This window comes from Macrobrachium rosenbergii, chromosome 44, assembly GCF_040412425.1.
Source record: "Macrobrachium rosenbergii isolate ZJJX-2024 chromosome 44, ASM4041242v1, whole genome shotgun sequence".
NCBI lineage: Eukaryota > Metazoa > Arthropoda > Malacostraca > Decapoda > Palaemonidae > Macrobrachium > Macrobrachium rosenbergii.
Window position 1 is genome coordinate 23368004 of NC_089784.1, and position 15519 is coordinate 23383522.

Here is a 15519-nt window from a genome sequence, read left to right on the forward strand (position 1 = left end):
CCATACCTGCAATTAAACCCAACGGTTAACAAATAACAGTTCATAGCGAAATCTCAGAATATTCAGTCAGGCTTTTTTACAACTGATTCCGTTCAGTTAAGAAATGTATATAATTTGCTGATGCCTTGTCGCCACTTTAGGAGAAAAGGAATACTGAGTCACTTTCCTAATACTTATTACAGCGGTATGACTGGATTCTGGTTTTACCCTCTACCCCTCTCTACCCTACACCGTTATGACTGGATTCTGGATTTACCCTCTAACCCCCTCTACCTTACTTGGTCTCCTCAGCAAAATCACACACACACGAGCATGCACATCTATATATATATATATATATATATATATATATATATATATATATATATATATATATATATATATATATATATATATATATATTATATATATATATATATATATATATATATATATATATATATATATATATATATAGAACAACACATCCATAACAAAAAAATTTAAACTACAGCATATCCTGTTACGAAACCTTCAAGGCATTCCAAAAACCCGAAATCTTGAAGCTAATTCCTAGATTTCTCAACAAACCACTGAGTCATCGTACCATTCAGGACAGCTTTGTACAACAGAGCTGTCTAAGAAGTGTTTACAGATTGTGAACACGAAGGATAATTTATACAGCAAACAGCAAGGGTAGGAAAAGGGTGAAGAGAAGCTTTGGCATCTCACCAGTGTCCATCAATGATCACGCAGTCCTTGAGTTCCGTAAGATTTGTGGCCACCCAAGACACCTTGTGGCAATGCTCCTCTTGAGTCACCACCACCCTGGCAACTTCGAAGTCCAAACAATAGTCTCCTTCGGTACAGTTCACTCCTTTAGCACCCTCAGGCAGCGTAAGGCCCCAGTCGATGTTCACAAAACCTGCACGGAAATTATTTGACAAGTTAAAACCAAGGTTTAATTATTGTTAAATGCGAGCACACATTCTTGCGGAACAATGCAAAAAGAATAGGTATGATATTAACTTCATAAGCAAGCTTACAAAGAATGGAATATCATTAGCTACAAAATAAAACATTGCATATGTATATAATTCGAATGTTAACAGAAAATAGATGAATGTCAACAATTTGCAAAGATGGATACGAAGACAGCTTGTGCAATGATTCCAAAGGGGCAGCTACTGAAAGTGGCGCTGAAGTCAGTTTCAACAAGTGTGAATTTAATTTGTTGTTTGAGATTGTCTTGGGGATAGCTTCTTAGATTTAAAAGGGCATTACAAGTAATTTATGTCTCCTGTACGCATTCTGGCTATGAGGAAATAAGTTTTTGGATTCAAGTTGCATCTACAGCTTAAGGAATTGAAGATAAATGTTTAACTATTTTAAACATCACCCGAAGAATGAAAACTGGTATATACCTGTTGCAACCTGTACTTATGCTCGGACAGTAATGCTAATATCTGCTCCTCGACAGGAAACCTACTTTTAAAAAGTCACATGAAGCAGTAAAGAATCAGTACTTTGTTCTAATTCACTAAAACTTGCCTGTCATCTTGTACGAAGAAGTCTTGAAAATTCAAAGTAGTAATTTCTATAGCCGAAACAGAAATACTCCGATAAACTACAGAAACTTTGACATAAATATATTTCTAACAGTTTTTTTGCTTGAGGAAATACAATTTCAACAATAAATAAAAACCTTTTATTTTCCAAATTAATCAGATTTTGAAGCGCCGAGAAAACAAAGATAAGAGAAATGGGCACGATCATTTATTAGCTGATAACAGTAATTCCTCTTAAAATGATTCTAAAGATAATTTCTTACCGTTTGGGTGAACGACGCGAATTAGATCTTCATCCAAGTCAAAGGAATTGTATTCTGTCTTTGCTGTTATGAGCAAAGGGCTTACTGGTCTCAACCAGGTCCCTGTGGTATAGACAATCAGCAGGTATAGGAACATAGTTCTAGCGGCGGAGGGAATCATGGCTTCTTATTTTCACTCATCCAGCTTTTCATAGCATATCACTGATCGCCTGTGGTCGATACGCTAAGGTCCTGAGAGGATAAAAGAGAAGAAGAGTTTAGAATGAGCAGCAACGATGGAGACCAATTTATATTGCTATTTTCCTGTTTTTAAAGCCTTTTTTTCTGTCTTCCAGTCCTTCCCACGAAAGATATGAATAAAAAAAAGGTGAAAAGAAGAAGAATGTAGCAACAAGATGGCTATCGTTGTAGTTGTTATTAATCTGTTATTCTTTATCTCTTTCTCAATATATATATATATATATATATGTGTGTGTGTATGTATATGTATATGTATATATATATATATATATATATATATATATATATATATATATAATATATATATAAATATATATATATATATATATATATATATATATATATATATATATATATATATATATATATATATAAATATATATATTGTATTTTATGTGTGGGTGTGTATTCTATAATGATATCTTCTTCATAGCGAGAAGGGTTGACATTAAGGACAGTCTGCCACCTGTTCGTGAACTCGAAACTTACAAGGAAAGCAAGAACCTCATCATTAGTTCCCCTTTTAGATTCACAAAGTGTGAGGAAACTGAAAAGTGAAGAAGTGAATGGCAATTAAAAATTCATTTTTCTTGCTGACGTAACTCTCCCAAAGTGTTCTTCTATGGTTTTAGAAAACAAAATTAGGTCTTACCAATACTTAGGGCATCCTAATCTCCTAAAACTCTCCCTCAGGTATTCTAGCTATTGGTGGGAGCGGGCACACATCAAGGCAAGAAAACACTGTTTTGGGGAGAGGGAAAGGATAGAAAAGGAACATTTAGTAGGGAAGAAAATAATTACAGTTCCGGACAACAACTCTATTACACCCATCAGCAGGAAGCTTGATAATTTCAAATTGATAGGCAGCTACAAAAACGCCATTAGGAATAAAATAGTTAGAAACAAGAAATTGATAGAGGGGGGAGAGATGGAACGGGGTTATATATGGCAGCGCGTCTAGACTGTGAAGATGGGTACTATGGCGAAACTGGTAAATCCTGTAAAGAGCGAAGCAAACAACGCATGCAGAACATAAGACATTATAATCAGACGTCGGCAGTTGCCAAATATTGCTGGAACAATGACCACACAAAATAGACTGGGAAAATATGAGTTTTCTGTACAGGAACACCAACTAAACGGCCAGACTGGTTGTAGAGAACTCCTTCATAACATGCGCTAACAACACAGTGGCAGGGAACGCCAGAAATGGCTTGGAAGACAGCACATCAAGAAAAATTGTACACTCCACAGTAGCAAGGAAACAAAAGAAAAACGCAAGAGGACGCAGGAAACACGACCACCTGGATGAAGATGCGGCCAGAGAAAGACCAAGGTCACGAGGGGGGCGTCACACAGGAGGAGGAAGGCAATTATAGGATTAAAATACCCAGCACACAGATATCAGTACAGGTGGACTACGCATCTGGTCATTGTACGGATATTAGATAATAAGGACTGTCCTGGAAGCTTGTAACTTTTTCTGAATAAATATCTCCACTAGATACCATCCAGTTTGGATGAGGTCCTGTTAGTAATTCTACTAACGCACAGAACAATTGTGTAGGTGATAAAGTTAACATATGTATATATCTGTATATATACACTTGTATATATTAATATATATAGTATATATATATATATATATATATATATATATATATATATATATACTATACTATACTATACTATACTATATATATATATATATATATATATATATATATATATATATATATATATATATATATATATATATATATATATATATATATATATATATATATATATATATATATATATATATATATATCTGTATATATACATTAATATAATATATTTCTATACATATGCACATATGAATATATATTTTTGTATGTATATACATATATATATATGTAAATATATACATATGTATCTTTATTGTATGTATGTACTGTATGTATCTCGTCTTATCTTCAAGGTTAAAATATAGGACAAGATGAACACTGTTGCTGTTATCACACCGATTCCCTTCTGTCGACAATTGATTCAGCCTTTTACTCGTGGTTGTTATGTTGACGCCACATGTGCTGTAGAACTCGATAGGAACGTATGAATATAAATGAATGAGTAAATGAATATGAATATTTATGTGTGTGCTTACATATAAATACATGAACATGTTTATATAAATTGGTGTAAATTGTGCATTAAAATACGTGGGTGCTTTTGTATTCATAAAGATTATATTATAACAATGTTTCTAGCAACCCCCCCCCCTCTCTCTCTCTCTCTATCTCTATCTCTCTCTGCTCTTCATTCGTCCTTCTGACTTTCTGTCTGCCTGTCTTTCCATCACACGCACATACACACACACAAACATTCACGCACAAACAGAGAGAATTATGGAGAGCATCTTACTTGTTGCAAGAATCGGAGATAAATGATGCGACATCTTGAAGATTCCCATTGATTTGGAAATCAAGGGCGTGAAGAGAAAAGGGTGACTTTGGAGTAATAAAAACAACAAGTTTTTATCTTATCTTTGGGTAAAGGATAATGTGGGGGAAAATAGAACTTTTTGCTCAGTTCTGGACATTGTCATATGATACTAAGTTCTTCCGCGGTAGCTCAAATGGCGTCCTGCAAGTATGTCTACTTTGAATCACTTGAAAAACAGAACTATAATAATATAAAACCACTGGATTGGAATGCCATGCACGTAGTACGAAACAGTAACCTCCATAGTTGGCTTGTCCTTGGCTCTGTTTATCATAGATAAAACTAAAGTAACAGGCACCAGCAATTACTCCGAAAACTCTGTTGAGGGGACATGGAATCTGTCAGATGTTCAGATATGATACGACGATGCTTGGCATGATAAGTGCCTACTTGTCACGCGAAATCCTGCTTTAGTTGCTATGGAAGTTTTGTTGCTTAAGCTTTTCAGTAATTTAGTAAGCTGTCCAGGTGAGCAGTATCAGAATATTAATTACAATTCGTTTATGGGTTTGTTTTCTACATGAGAGTATCCGTATCCATATATATATATATATATATATATATATATATATATATATATATATATATATATATATATATATATATATATATATATATATATATATATATATATATATATATATATATATATATATATATATATATATATATATATATATATATATATATATATATATATATATATATATATATATATATATATATATATATATATATATAGATATAGAGAGAAAAAAAAAATCCACGAAGGAAAGAGTGACAATGTAGTGCTGCAAGGCCTTTCGACTTATAGTCCTTTACTTAGCAGACTGAAGAATTATAAAAATAAGTTAACAAAGGAAGCTCATATAAATGACAGATGGGGATTACAAAGGAAAAATTATGTACCTGGAATCCAACACAATTGAAGAATTAGTAGAACTGCCAAAACAGGGTTAAATATTTAAGAGGTCACCTCCTTGTATAAACTTTTATTTTGTCCCTGCATCTGAACGGTTGAGCCTAAGCCTTTGTAAAACCTCTTAAATCTTTAACCCTGTTTTGGCAGTTCTACTAATTCTTCAGTTGTGTTGGATTTTAGGTACATATTTTTTTCCTTTGTAATCCCCATTTGTCATTTATATGAGCTTTCTTTGTAAACTTATTTTTATATTTGTTCATTCTGCTAAGTAAAGGACTATAAGTCGAAAGACCTTGCAGCACTCCGTTGTTTCTTTCTTTCATGGATTTTGTCTTTATGTAAATATTCATCATTCCATATTTTGGTGATTCAGTTAAACACACACACACACACACACACATATATATATATATATATATATATATATATATATATATATATATATATATATATATATATGTGTGTGTATATATTTATTTATAACTCAGTATATTTATATATATATATATATATATATATATATATATATATATATATATATATATATATATATACATATATACATATATATAATATATATTTATTTATTTTCCTATATGTATATATATATATATATATATATATATATATATATATATATATATGAGACAGAATACGTTGGCGCAAGCAGGCCACGGCATATAGAAGGACAGGGTGACAAGGAGATAGCCGGTCATCAAAAGGTGATACATTTATTGCTGACGCGTTTTGTAACAACATAGTTACATCATCAAGGCTAAAAGAGAAAACAACACAAATTAAAAACACATGGAATATAACTTTGACTTTAAGAGTCTCAACAAATTATACAAAACTTACATTAAAACAAAACAAGATTTAAAAAGCACCTGCTAGACTAAAGGCTGAAGGATGAATGATTTGGAAAGGAGGGAGAAGCAGTGAAGAAATACGGCTCAAGCCAGAAACAGCTGTATAGAGGTGGTTTGATTGTTCAACTTGGGCACTAACTGCTTTATAAATAATGACTCTAAGATAAGCAGTTCGTGTAAACGGCTTGTTTGGCCCAAGACAGAGAAGTCAGAATAGTTAATCTCAAGTCTGCAATTGAAAAATACTTTAATATGTTGCAAGTTATTTTAATTCCAAAAAATCCCCTTACAATAGGATCACTTTTTAAATTTAAAGACAAAATCTGCCCATTATTGCAATCCTCAGTCGTATATAAATACACTTGCCCCAGATGTAATTTGGGGACTTACGTAGGTTCGACTAAGCGATTGCTCAAGGTCAGAGCTGATTCACATAATGGTGTCAGCCATCGTACTGGCTGCAGATTGTCCAATCCCGAATTTTCTAATATCAGAAATAACATAAAAATTTGTAACACCAGCATTAACTGTTCTGACTTCTCTGTCTTGGGCCAAACAAGCCGTTTACACGAACTGCTTATCTTTGAGTCATTATTTATTAAGCAGTTAGTGCCCAAGTTGAACAATCACACCACTTCTATACAGCTGTTTCTGGCTTGAGCCGTATTTCTTCGTTGCTTCTCCCTCCTTTCCAAATCATTCAGCCTTCAGCCTTTAGTCCAGCAGGTGCTTTTTAAATCTTGTTTTGTTTTAATGTAAGTTTTGTATAATTTGTTGAGACTCTTAAAGTCAAAGTTATATTCCATGTGTTTTTAATTTGTGATGTTTTCTCTTTTAGCCTTGATGATGTAACTATGTTGTTACAAAACGCGTCGGTAATAAATGTATCACCTTTTGATGACCGGCAATAAATGTCACCCTGTCCTCACCTTTATATATGACCGGCTATCTCCTATATCACCCTATATATATATATATATATATATATATATATATATATATATATATATATATATTATATATATATATATATATATATATATATATATATATATATATATATATATATATATATATATATTATATTATTATTAGCAAGAACTTGCTAGCAAATTGCCTCCCCCTTTTTGTTGTTGTTGGTTGTTTTGTTGTTTTCATTTACTGCAAGCTGCTCGATCCATAGACACATCTGCCTATCGACTTCGCACGGTCAGAATACAAGGGTTTAAAACGGATTAAGGCCACTCCCTTTAAGCAGATCTTTCTTTGAGGCAAAAGTGATTTCTGTCTGGTCGTTTCCTTACAGGCAACACTCCCCCTGCGGGCATCAGCTGAACATGACTCAACTCCCCCTATGTGTTGGACGTGCCCCCTGCCCATAGGAGGAGATAAAAGCAGAAACCAAACCGAGGTTCGGCCTCACACGCGCGCTGGAAGAGAGGGAGTGAAGAAGTCCCAAAACACCTGCCCCTGGCAGTGCCCTTAGCTAACCACGTGGCCCTTTTCAAAGTATACTTTCTCCTCGTGCCCTTCGACCGCGAGCCACATGTTTGCTCCACCGTTGACCTGCCTGATGCCCACATGCCATTGCCCGGCCCTTCGTGAAATTCCCACGCATTGCCCTTGTACTGAAGCCCGTGCATCCTAACACATGGAAGGAACTCGCCTCGGAAATCGCAAGTCATCCACGGACCGCTTTCTGTGCTGGAACCAACGGTAAAGTGCTCTGGAAGACCTCCATTCAGTCACTCTTTTGTCTCGTAACATTTACTTAAATTGTGAGCCAGTAATCACCGAATCTCTTGTCAAATGTCCGTGCTCCTCGAGTGTCGGCAGTGCTAAACTATCATTAATTCATCGAAGCCCCTTGGCTCCCTCCGTGCAGCTTCGAATTCATTAATCTTTTGTCTGTTTTCATTACTGGCGTATAATGTGCATATCTCTCATTGCAGAGGGACCCTATATCATGGAAGCTTCTTGGACTGTGTCTGGAATCCCCCAGTTTCATTCATCCCTTAGGAATCCCCTTCAGGATCAATAATCTACTAGCATTCCTCTTTCCCGTACTAATGTTATTTATGTAAATACACTCCTGCAAGTTTTGCTCACGTGTTTTACGTAATATCTTCCTCAGTAACAAGAGCCTTAAGCTCATATGAAATTCCCCTTTGTTTTCCTCTTTTTATGTTTTCCTGGACCCACGAAGTCAGAATCACAAGGCTAAATTACCTTAAATTGTTGCTACCTGTCTCACAGAGAATATTTCAAACTAAATCGCCAGGAAAATGTAAAAATGGCGACCTGGCCATAGATCTCGTTTTGCAGTTGCAGTTCCCCTAGTGTTGCTTTATTGCATTTGCAACTTGCCAGATCAGCTATTAGCAAAGCTAAGCTGGGTACGAGACAATTACGAACCTTTTGTGTAAAACCAGCACACAGATCCGGAAATTCCACGTAAGTAATGTGTTTATCTTAGCAAAACCTTTTTACAATCGTGACTGTTCCTAGGAATTAGAAATAGGGACGCATGTATTCACTGAGAGAAAAGAACCGCCGTATTAGATTCATTAATGCATGCCTCTCAGGATAGGTAGTTAGGAAATAACCAGTGCTAACCATCCTTTGCTTCGAGGAATAGTGTGAAATTCCTCTGTGTTAAAATCCTTGCCATATTCTTTGCTTCGAGGAATAGTGCGAAAGAAATTCCTCTGTGATAAATTTTACTTCGCATTTCGGATTAGCGAACTGTTATTTAGGTGCGAATAAATTCCCACGTGGGACAAGACAAAGTCAGCTTGCATTGCTGAAATTCTCTCAGTGTAGTTAGAATTCGAGTTAGGTGTTAGGAAAGCGAAATTAAACTCCGCTTATAGGGAAAATTACTAGGTCGTTTTACTGTTATCCTCTCCCCGGAATCCCAGACGGTCTATAAATAGACGGGTCCATTCACACAGAATCTTAAAATAACTCCGGTGTTGGTCAGACGTCCTGCACCCCCCCACCCCCGCCCATGCCCGCGTGTGTAGCATTTTTTTCCCCCATTCATTTCTTAGCAAACATTTTTCTTTGGGCTTTTCCTGTTAGTAATTTCTAAGTCCTAAGGGACGAATCGTATTTCCAAGTCCCCAGATAAGACCGCCGTGTCGGTAATTCGGGAGACCCAAATATATTCTATTCTTGTCCCCAGTAAACCCGCTTCGTCGGTAATTTGGTGAGACCAATCATTTGCTAATCACCGTCCCCAACCAAACCCGCTAAGTCGGTACCTTGGGAGACCAATCATTTGTTAATCATCGTCGCCCAATCAGCCCGCTCCATCGGCAAATCAGGAGACCAATCATTTGCTAATCATCATCCCCAACCAAACCCATTTTGTCGTTACCTTGGGAGATCAATCACTTGTTAATCATCGTTCTCCAATCAGCCCGCTCCGTCGGTAAATCGGGAGACCAATCATTTGCTAATCACCGTCCCCAACCAAACCCGCTAAGCCGGTACCTTGGGAGACCAATCATGTGTTAATCACCGTCGCCCAACCAGCCCGCTCCGTCGGTAAATCGGGAGACCAATCATTTGCTAATCATCGTCCCCAACCATACCCGTTTGTCGATACCTTGGGAGACCAAATATTCGTTCATTATCGTCCCCAAATAAGCCCGTTTTGTCAGTAACTTGGGAGACCGGAGAATTCCCATTCCTAATTCCCCGCCGTAGCCCGCTGTGCCAGGGCGGGAGATCATTCATATGCCCTTTGGGGAAAATTCAAAATTCCCACAGCTCTGGGAAATTAATTCTGTGTGTTACTAGCGTCCTCTCCCACCTGCAAAATGTTGACACGGTCTCAGCAGAGCGAGGATTTCAAGTTCTTCATGTCCTCAGGGAAGGAACTCGGCCTTTCCGGGAGAGAACTAAGAGACTGGGTACAGGAGAGGATGGACGCCATACAAGCAGAGAAACAGGCTCAGGAGAGACGAGAAGAAGCCGAGAGACAGGCTCAGGAGAGACGAGAAGAGGCAGAGAGACAGGCTCAGGAGAAACGAGAAGAAGCAGAGAGACAGGAACGAGAAGCAGAAAGACAGGAACGAGCAGCAGAGAGGCAGGCTCAGGAGAGACGAGAAGAAGTAGAGAGGGAAGAAAGGGACAAGCAGCGTGCCCATGAACTCGCAATGCTGCAACAGAGTGGCCCCTCGCCTCCACCTGCCACCCAGGGGATAAGTGCCTTCAGCCAGGCTCTCGCCTGCATGCCAAAGTGGACGGAGGCCGAGCCCGAGGTGTGGCTCGACAGCGCCAAGACAGTTTTAAAGGCCTGCCCCCTGAGTGCAGCCGAACTCTCCCTGGTGTTGGGCAAGTTCCTTGGAGGGAAGGCCCTCGTTGCCTACCACTCCCTTCAGCAAAAGATAGGGGAACCTGGGAAGCCGTACGCCAAGCAGTTATGAAGGCGTACGAGATTACCCCCGAGCGGTGGAGGAGGCGTTGGAGAGAGCAGCCCAGAGAAGCAGGCCAGACTTGGTCCGATTGGGCGTACCATTCGGAACGGGCATTAACAAAATGGCTCGATTCCGAAGGAGCCATAAGCACCGCCGAGGTAGTCGAGCGGTTTAAATTCGAGCATTTCCTGCGCTACGCCCCTCCTGCCCTCGCCACTCATATAGTGGAAAAAGCCCCAGCAACACTCACCGAGTGTTGCCGAATAGCAGACATGTGGGAAACTCACCACCCTCAAGAAGGATCCATGGGGCGGAAGATAAATCCCCCGTCCCTCCTCGGAGGATCAATTTCCCACAAAAATGGGAACTCGGGCAAGCCCCTAACTTGCCATTATTGCAAGAAAACGGGGCATTCCTCCAAACAGTGCCGGAGCAAGAAACCGGCTCCTCTCTCTCCCAGAAAATCGCCCAATAACTCGCCTGCGCCCTCCACAGGGGCAACGCGGAAAGACTTCAGCCAGACCTTTTGCACGGTGTGCAAGGTTTATGGCCATTCTCCCGCATGGGCGAAATGCCCAAGCAATAATAAATCAAATACTCCCACTGTCGCCCTGGCCATCACAGATCCCAAGTCATTAGGCCCTCCCGCCAAGGGGCCCGTATACGTGACTCCTCCACGAGGTAGCCACCCCACACCCCGAGTCACTGCATTCGAGGACTCGGGCGCGCAAATCTCCCTCATCCGAAGGGACAGAGTTCCCTACGGAGCTATCATCAATAGACGAAAACTTGTCATGATCGAGGGAATAAATCAATTTAAAATGATACTCCCTACGGTCCAATTGAGAGTCACCAGACCTCACCAATCCAAAATTTGCAATCTTGCAGTAGCAAGCCATCTCCCCGGAGGCTATGACGTCATCCTGGGACAGGACTTTCAGTCCCCAGAAATCACGACAATCTAGGGGTCCACATTCCCCGAATCATTCCGCGGGCGCGAGTAATCCTCCCCCGCTTCTCCCTCAGTCAAGACTGGCGCCCCCTGGGTACCAGGAGGACGTGCAGTCCCTACCAGTGCCACCTGAGTATGAGGTACAGTGGGCCCCTCGATCGGTTCCCGATCCAATTCCAGTGCCCGGCCCGGCCTCAGTGCCAGTGCCAGGGCCCCAATCAGATCTCCCTTCCGGAGATGCCAAATTCCTGCCGGTGCCACTTGCATGCCCCGAGCAGTGCCAAGCTTCGTCCATCCTGACCGACGAGCCCAAGAAACCTCTGATAGTGCCTGACTCTGCCCTAGTGCCAGCGCCAGAGCACTACCCCGATCTCCATTCACTGAATCCAACTCAGGACCCCCTCTCTTCCCCCGGCCTGGCACCGCTACCAGCGTCAGTAAGAGAGATGGTACCTCTCGACCACAGCGGAAGCTCACCTGCAGGTGCGGCCTCGCAACCCGTGCCTGAGCTGGTCATCGTTACCTGCGAGCCGCTCACGCCGCCCCCGACTGCCTCCTGTCTGCCTCAGTCCTTTGCCGACGCAATTGCAAGTCAGGATTCTGCCATATCTCCCTTGGCCGATGAACTACAAGAGCCGCGACGGATCATGGTAGAACCAGCACGGAAAACTCCCGCGTCAGCTGTCGCAGCAGCAGGCCCAGGTGGCACTCCGTGCCGCCCTCCGGTCTTGGGCCCTCCGCTTCCCCGGCCGAGGACGACTGTCCCCTTAAGAAAGGTTCGAGGCGAAATTACCACGGGCGTGAGAATTTCCAGGTAGTTTACAAAGAGCTCCAGAGCTCCCCTGGCACCTGTGCCACCATTTCATTTTTCGAAGGTCTTGGCACCTCTAATCCAGAAGGGGATGTCAGACCCTCCACTATCTTCTTCCGTTCCTCAGGAACTTCTACCTCTTATCATCCTCTATTAATCTTTCCTTAAATTATCACCACAAGAGGCAATTAAGTACTGGATACCATTCCCCACACAATGTATAAATCATTGAGAATAACAGAGTGAGAAGTGGCATGCCCTTGCGCCCATACCTTTGCACCGGGCGTGCGTGTCAGCTCTTCCTGAAGGAGTCGCGCCCTTCGGGTGCACTTTTCTCGCCCTGGGACTGAAGTGATGGTCCGGGCTGTAATTTATAGGCGAAGGACGGTAAATTCCCGCTAACACAATAAAACCCTCACTCTTTTTCCCTTAGCTCTTCTGCCAATATAATTTGCTCTCTTTTAGTTATTTATTTATCTTTCTTTTTAAAGAGTCGCGAGTCATAGGCTCTTGCCCTTGTGATTTAAATGCCCCTTTCGTAAGCTCCAAGAGATGTGTTCCGCCTTTCATATGTGGCCACGTTTCCATTCGTAACATCTTGTTAATTTTCCTTTTGTTATTATTATTCCTTTTTCCCCCTCCTTTCCTTCTAAGAACTCTGTTTGTCCTAGACCCCATGTCTTTTGTCTGCTCACCCCCGTCATAACATTACGCGAGTGTGGGCAGTGGACGCATAAAATTAGCGTAGTTTAAGGTTAGCGAATTAAAACTCACGAATACTCTCGCCCGCATACGACTGCCAAAATCCCTGTGTGCGGGTCGGCCATCCGCTGGCGTTGAACTATTAGCTAAGCAATTACCAATGCGAATATGTATAGTCATTACAATATCGCGTAAAGGGGACGTCATTTACAAAAAATAAACGCTGTTTTCATTTACTCAGCCTCTTCAAGGCAGACTGTACTAACCGCATGCATTTAATCCAAAATTAAGTAACCATGTGTTTTAATTCTTGAACAAAACCCTTTCTCTTCATTTGTTTCCTATAGCCTCATATACTTGGTCTTATAATCCTAATTAATTCACATTGTTCGAGTCACTTTATAAAGTTATCAATGTGTAACCAAACCTAAAGTAATTACTCTTTTGCAAGTGTTTGAATTACCTTGCGTCCTGTTAAAGAAATTTGGCCCTGAGTGTTATTAAAAGTAATGCCACAGTTTCATAAAGCCCTTAGTAGTAAAGTTCATTGCAAGGCAGAATGTAGAGTAACGTAAAGCATTTGCCGCTCATTCTTGTATATCGATGTACACACCCGAGGAAGGTGTGTACATCATCTTGTATAGGGAGGTATTATGATTAGCAAGAACTCGCTAGCAAATTGCCTCCCCCCTTTTTGTTGTTGTTGGTTGTTTTGTTGTTTTCACATACTGCAAGCTGCTCGATCCATAGACACATCTGTCTATCGACTTCGCACGGTCAGAATACAAGGGTTTAAAAACGGATTAAGGCCACTCCCTTTAAGCAGATCTTTCTTCGAGGCAAAAGTGATTTCTGTCTGGTCGTTTTCTTACAGGCAACACTCCCCCTGCGGTCATCAGCTGAACATGACTCAACTCCCCCTATGTGTTGGACGTGCCCCCTGCCCATAGGAGGAGATAAAAGCAGAAACCAAACCGAGGTTCGGCCTCACACGCGCGCTAGAAGAGAAGGAGTGAAGAAGTCCCAAAACACCTGCCCCTGGCAGTGCCCTTAGCTAACCACGTGGCCCTTTTCAAAGTATACTTTCGCCTCGTGCCCTTTGACCGCGAGCCACGTGTTCGCTCCACCGTTGACCTGCCTGATGCCCACATGCCATTGCCCGGCCCTTCGTGAAATTCCCACGCATTGCCCTTGTACTGAAGCCCGTGCATCCTAACACGTGGAAGGAACTCGCCCTCGGAAATCGTAATTCATCCACGGACTGCTTTCTGCGCTGGAACCAACGGTAAAGTGCTCTGGAAGACCTCCATTCAGTCACGCTTTTGTCTCGTAACACTTACTTAAATTGTGAGCCAGTAATCACCGAATCTCTTGTCAAATGTCCGTGCTCCTCGAGTGTCGGCAGTGCTAAGCTATCATTAATTCATCGAAGCCCCTTGGCACCCTCAGTGCAGCTTCGAATTCATTAATCTTTTGTCTATTTTCATTACTGGCGTATAATGTGCATATCTCTCATTGCAGAGGGACCCTATATCGTGGAAGCTTCTTGGACTGTGTCTGGAATCCCCCAGTTTCATTCATCCCTTAGGAATCCCCTTCAGGATCAATAATCTACCAGCATTCCTCTTTCCCGTACTAACGTTATTTATGTAAATACACTCCTGCAAGTTTTGCCCACGTGTTTTACATAATATCTTCCTCAGTAACAAGAGCCTTAAGCTCATATGAAATTCCCCTTTGTTTTCCTCTTTTTTATGTTTTCCTGGACCCACGAAGTCAGAATCACAAGGCTAAATTACCTTAAATTGTTGCTACCTGTCTCACAGAGAATATTTCAAACTAAATCGCCAGGAAAACGTAAAAAAAAAAAAATATATATATATATATATATATATATATATATATATATATATATATATATATGTAATAATAATATACACAGCTTATATATATACTATTATATATATGTCTATATATATATATAATATATATCTCACACATTACCACAGGTGAAGAATAAGTCCTGACCGGTTTCGATTTTATTTCCAAGCCATTGACGAAGGACTTTTATACATAGTATTAGAAGTCACAAATATATATACTACAAAGACTGTAACTTCTAATACGATGTATCAGTCCTTCGTCAAGGGCTTGGAAATGAAGTCGAAACCGGTCTCTTATTTTTCACCTGTGCTAATGTGTGATGAACGAACCACGTACAAAAGCGATTACAGTATATTCATCAATATATATATATATATATATATATATATATATATATATATATATATATATATATATA

The 15519-nt window shown here is 40.2% G+C and overlaps 2 protein-coding genes across 3 annotated transcripts in view; one reads left to right on the forward strand and one right to left on the reverse strand.

Annotated features, from left to right (window-relative positions):
• Positions 1 to 4579, reverse strand: part of LOC136829411 (myogenesis-regulating glycosidase-like) — a 15203-nt gene extending 10624 nt beyond the window's left edge. Inside the window, exons 1-4 of the mRNA XM_067087936.1 lie at positions 4454 to 4579; positions 1811 to 2041; positions 712 to 904; positions 1 to 6 (exon numbers count right to left, since the gene is read on the reverse strand). The exon at positions 1 to 6 is cut by the window's left edge and continues 136 nt beyond it. Coding sequence (XP_066944037.1) covers positions 1 to 6; positions 712 to 904; positions 1811 to 1970 — 359 coding nt within the window. The 5' untranslated portion in view covers positions 1971 to 2041; positions 4454 to 4579. The remainder of the gene's footprint in view (positions 7 to 711; positions 905 to 1810; positions 2042 to 4453) is intronic.
• LOC136829419 (uncharacterized) overlaps positions 1 to 15519 on the forward strand; it is a 195235-nt gene that overhangs the window by 60995 nt on the left and 118721 nt on the right. The gene's annotated exons all lie outside the window — the stretch shown is intronic.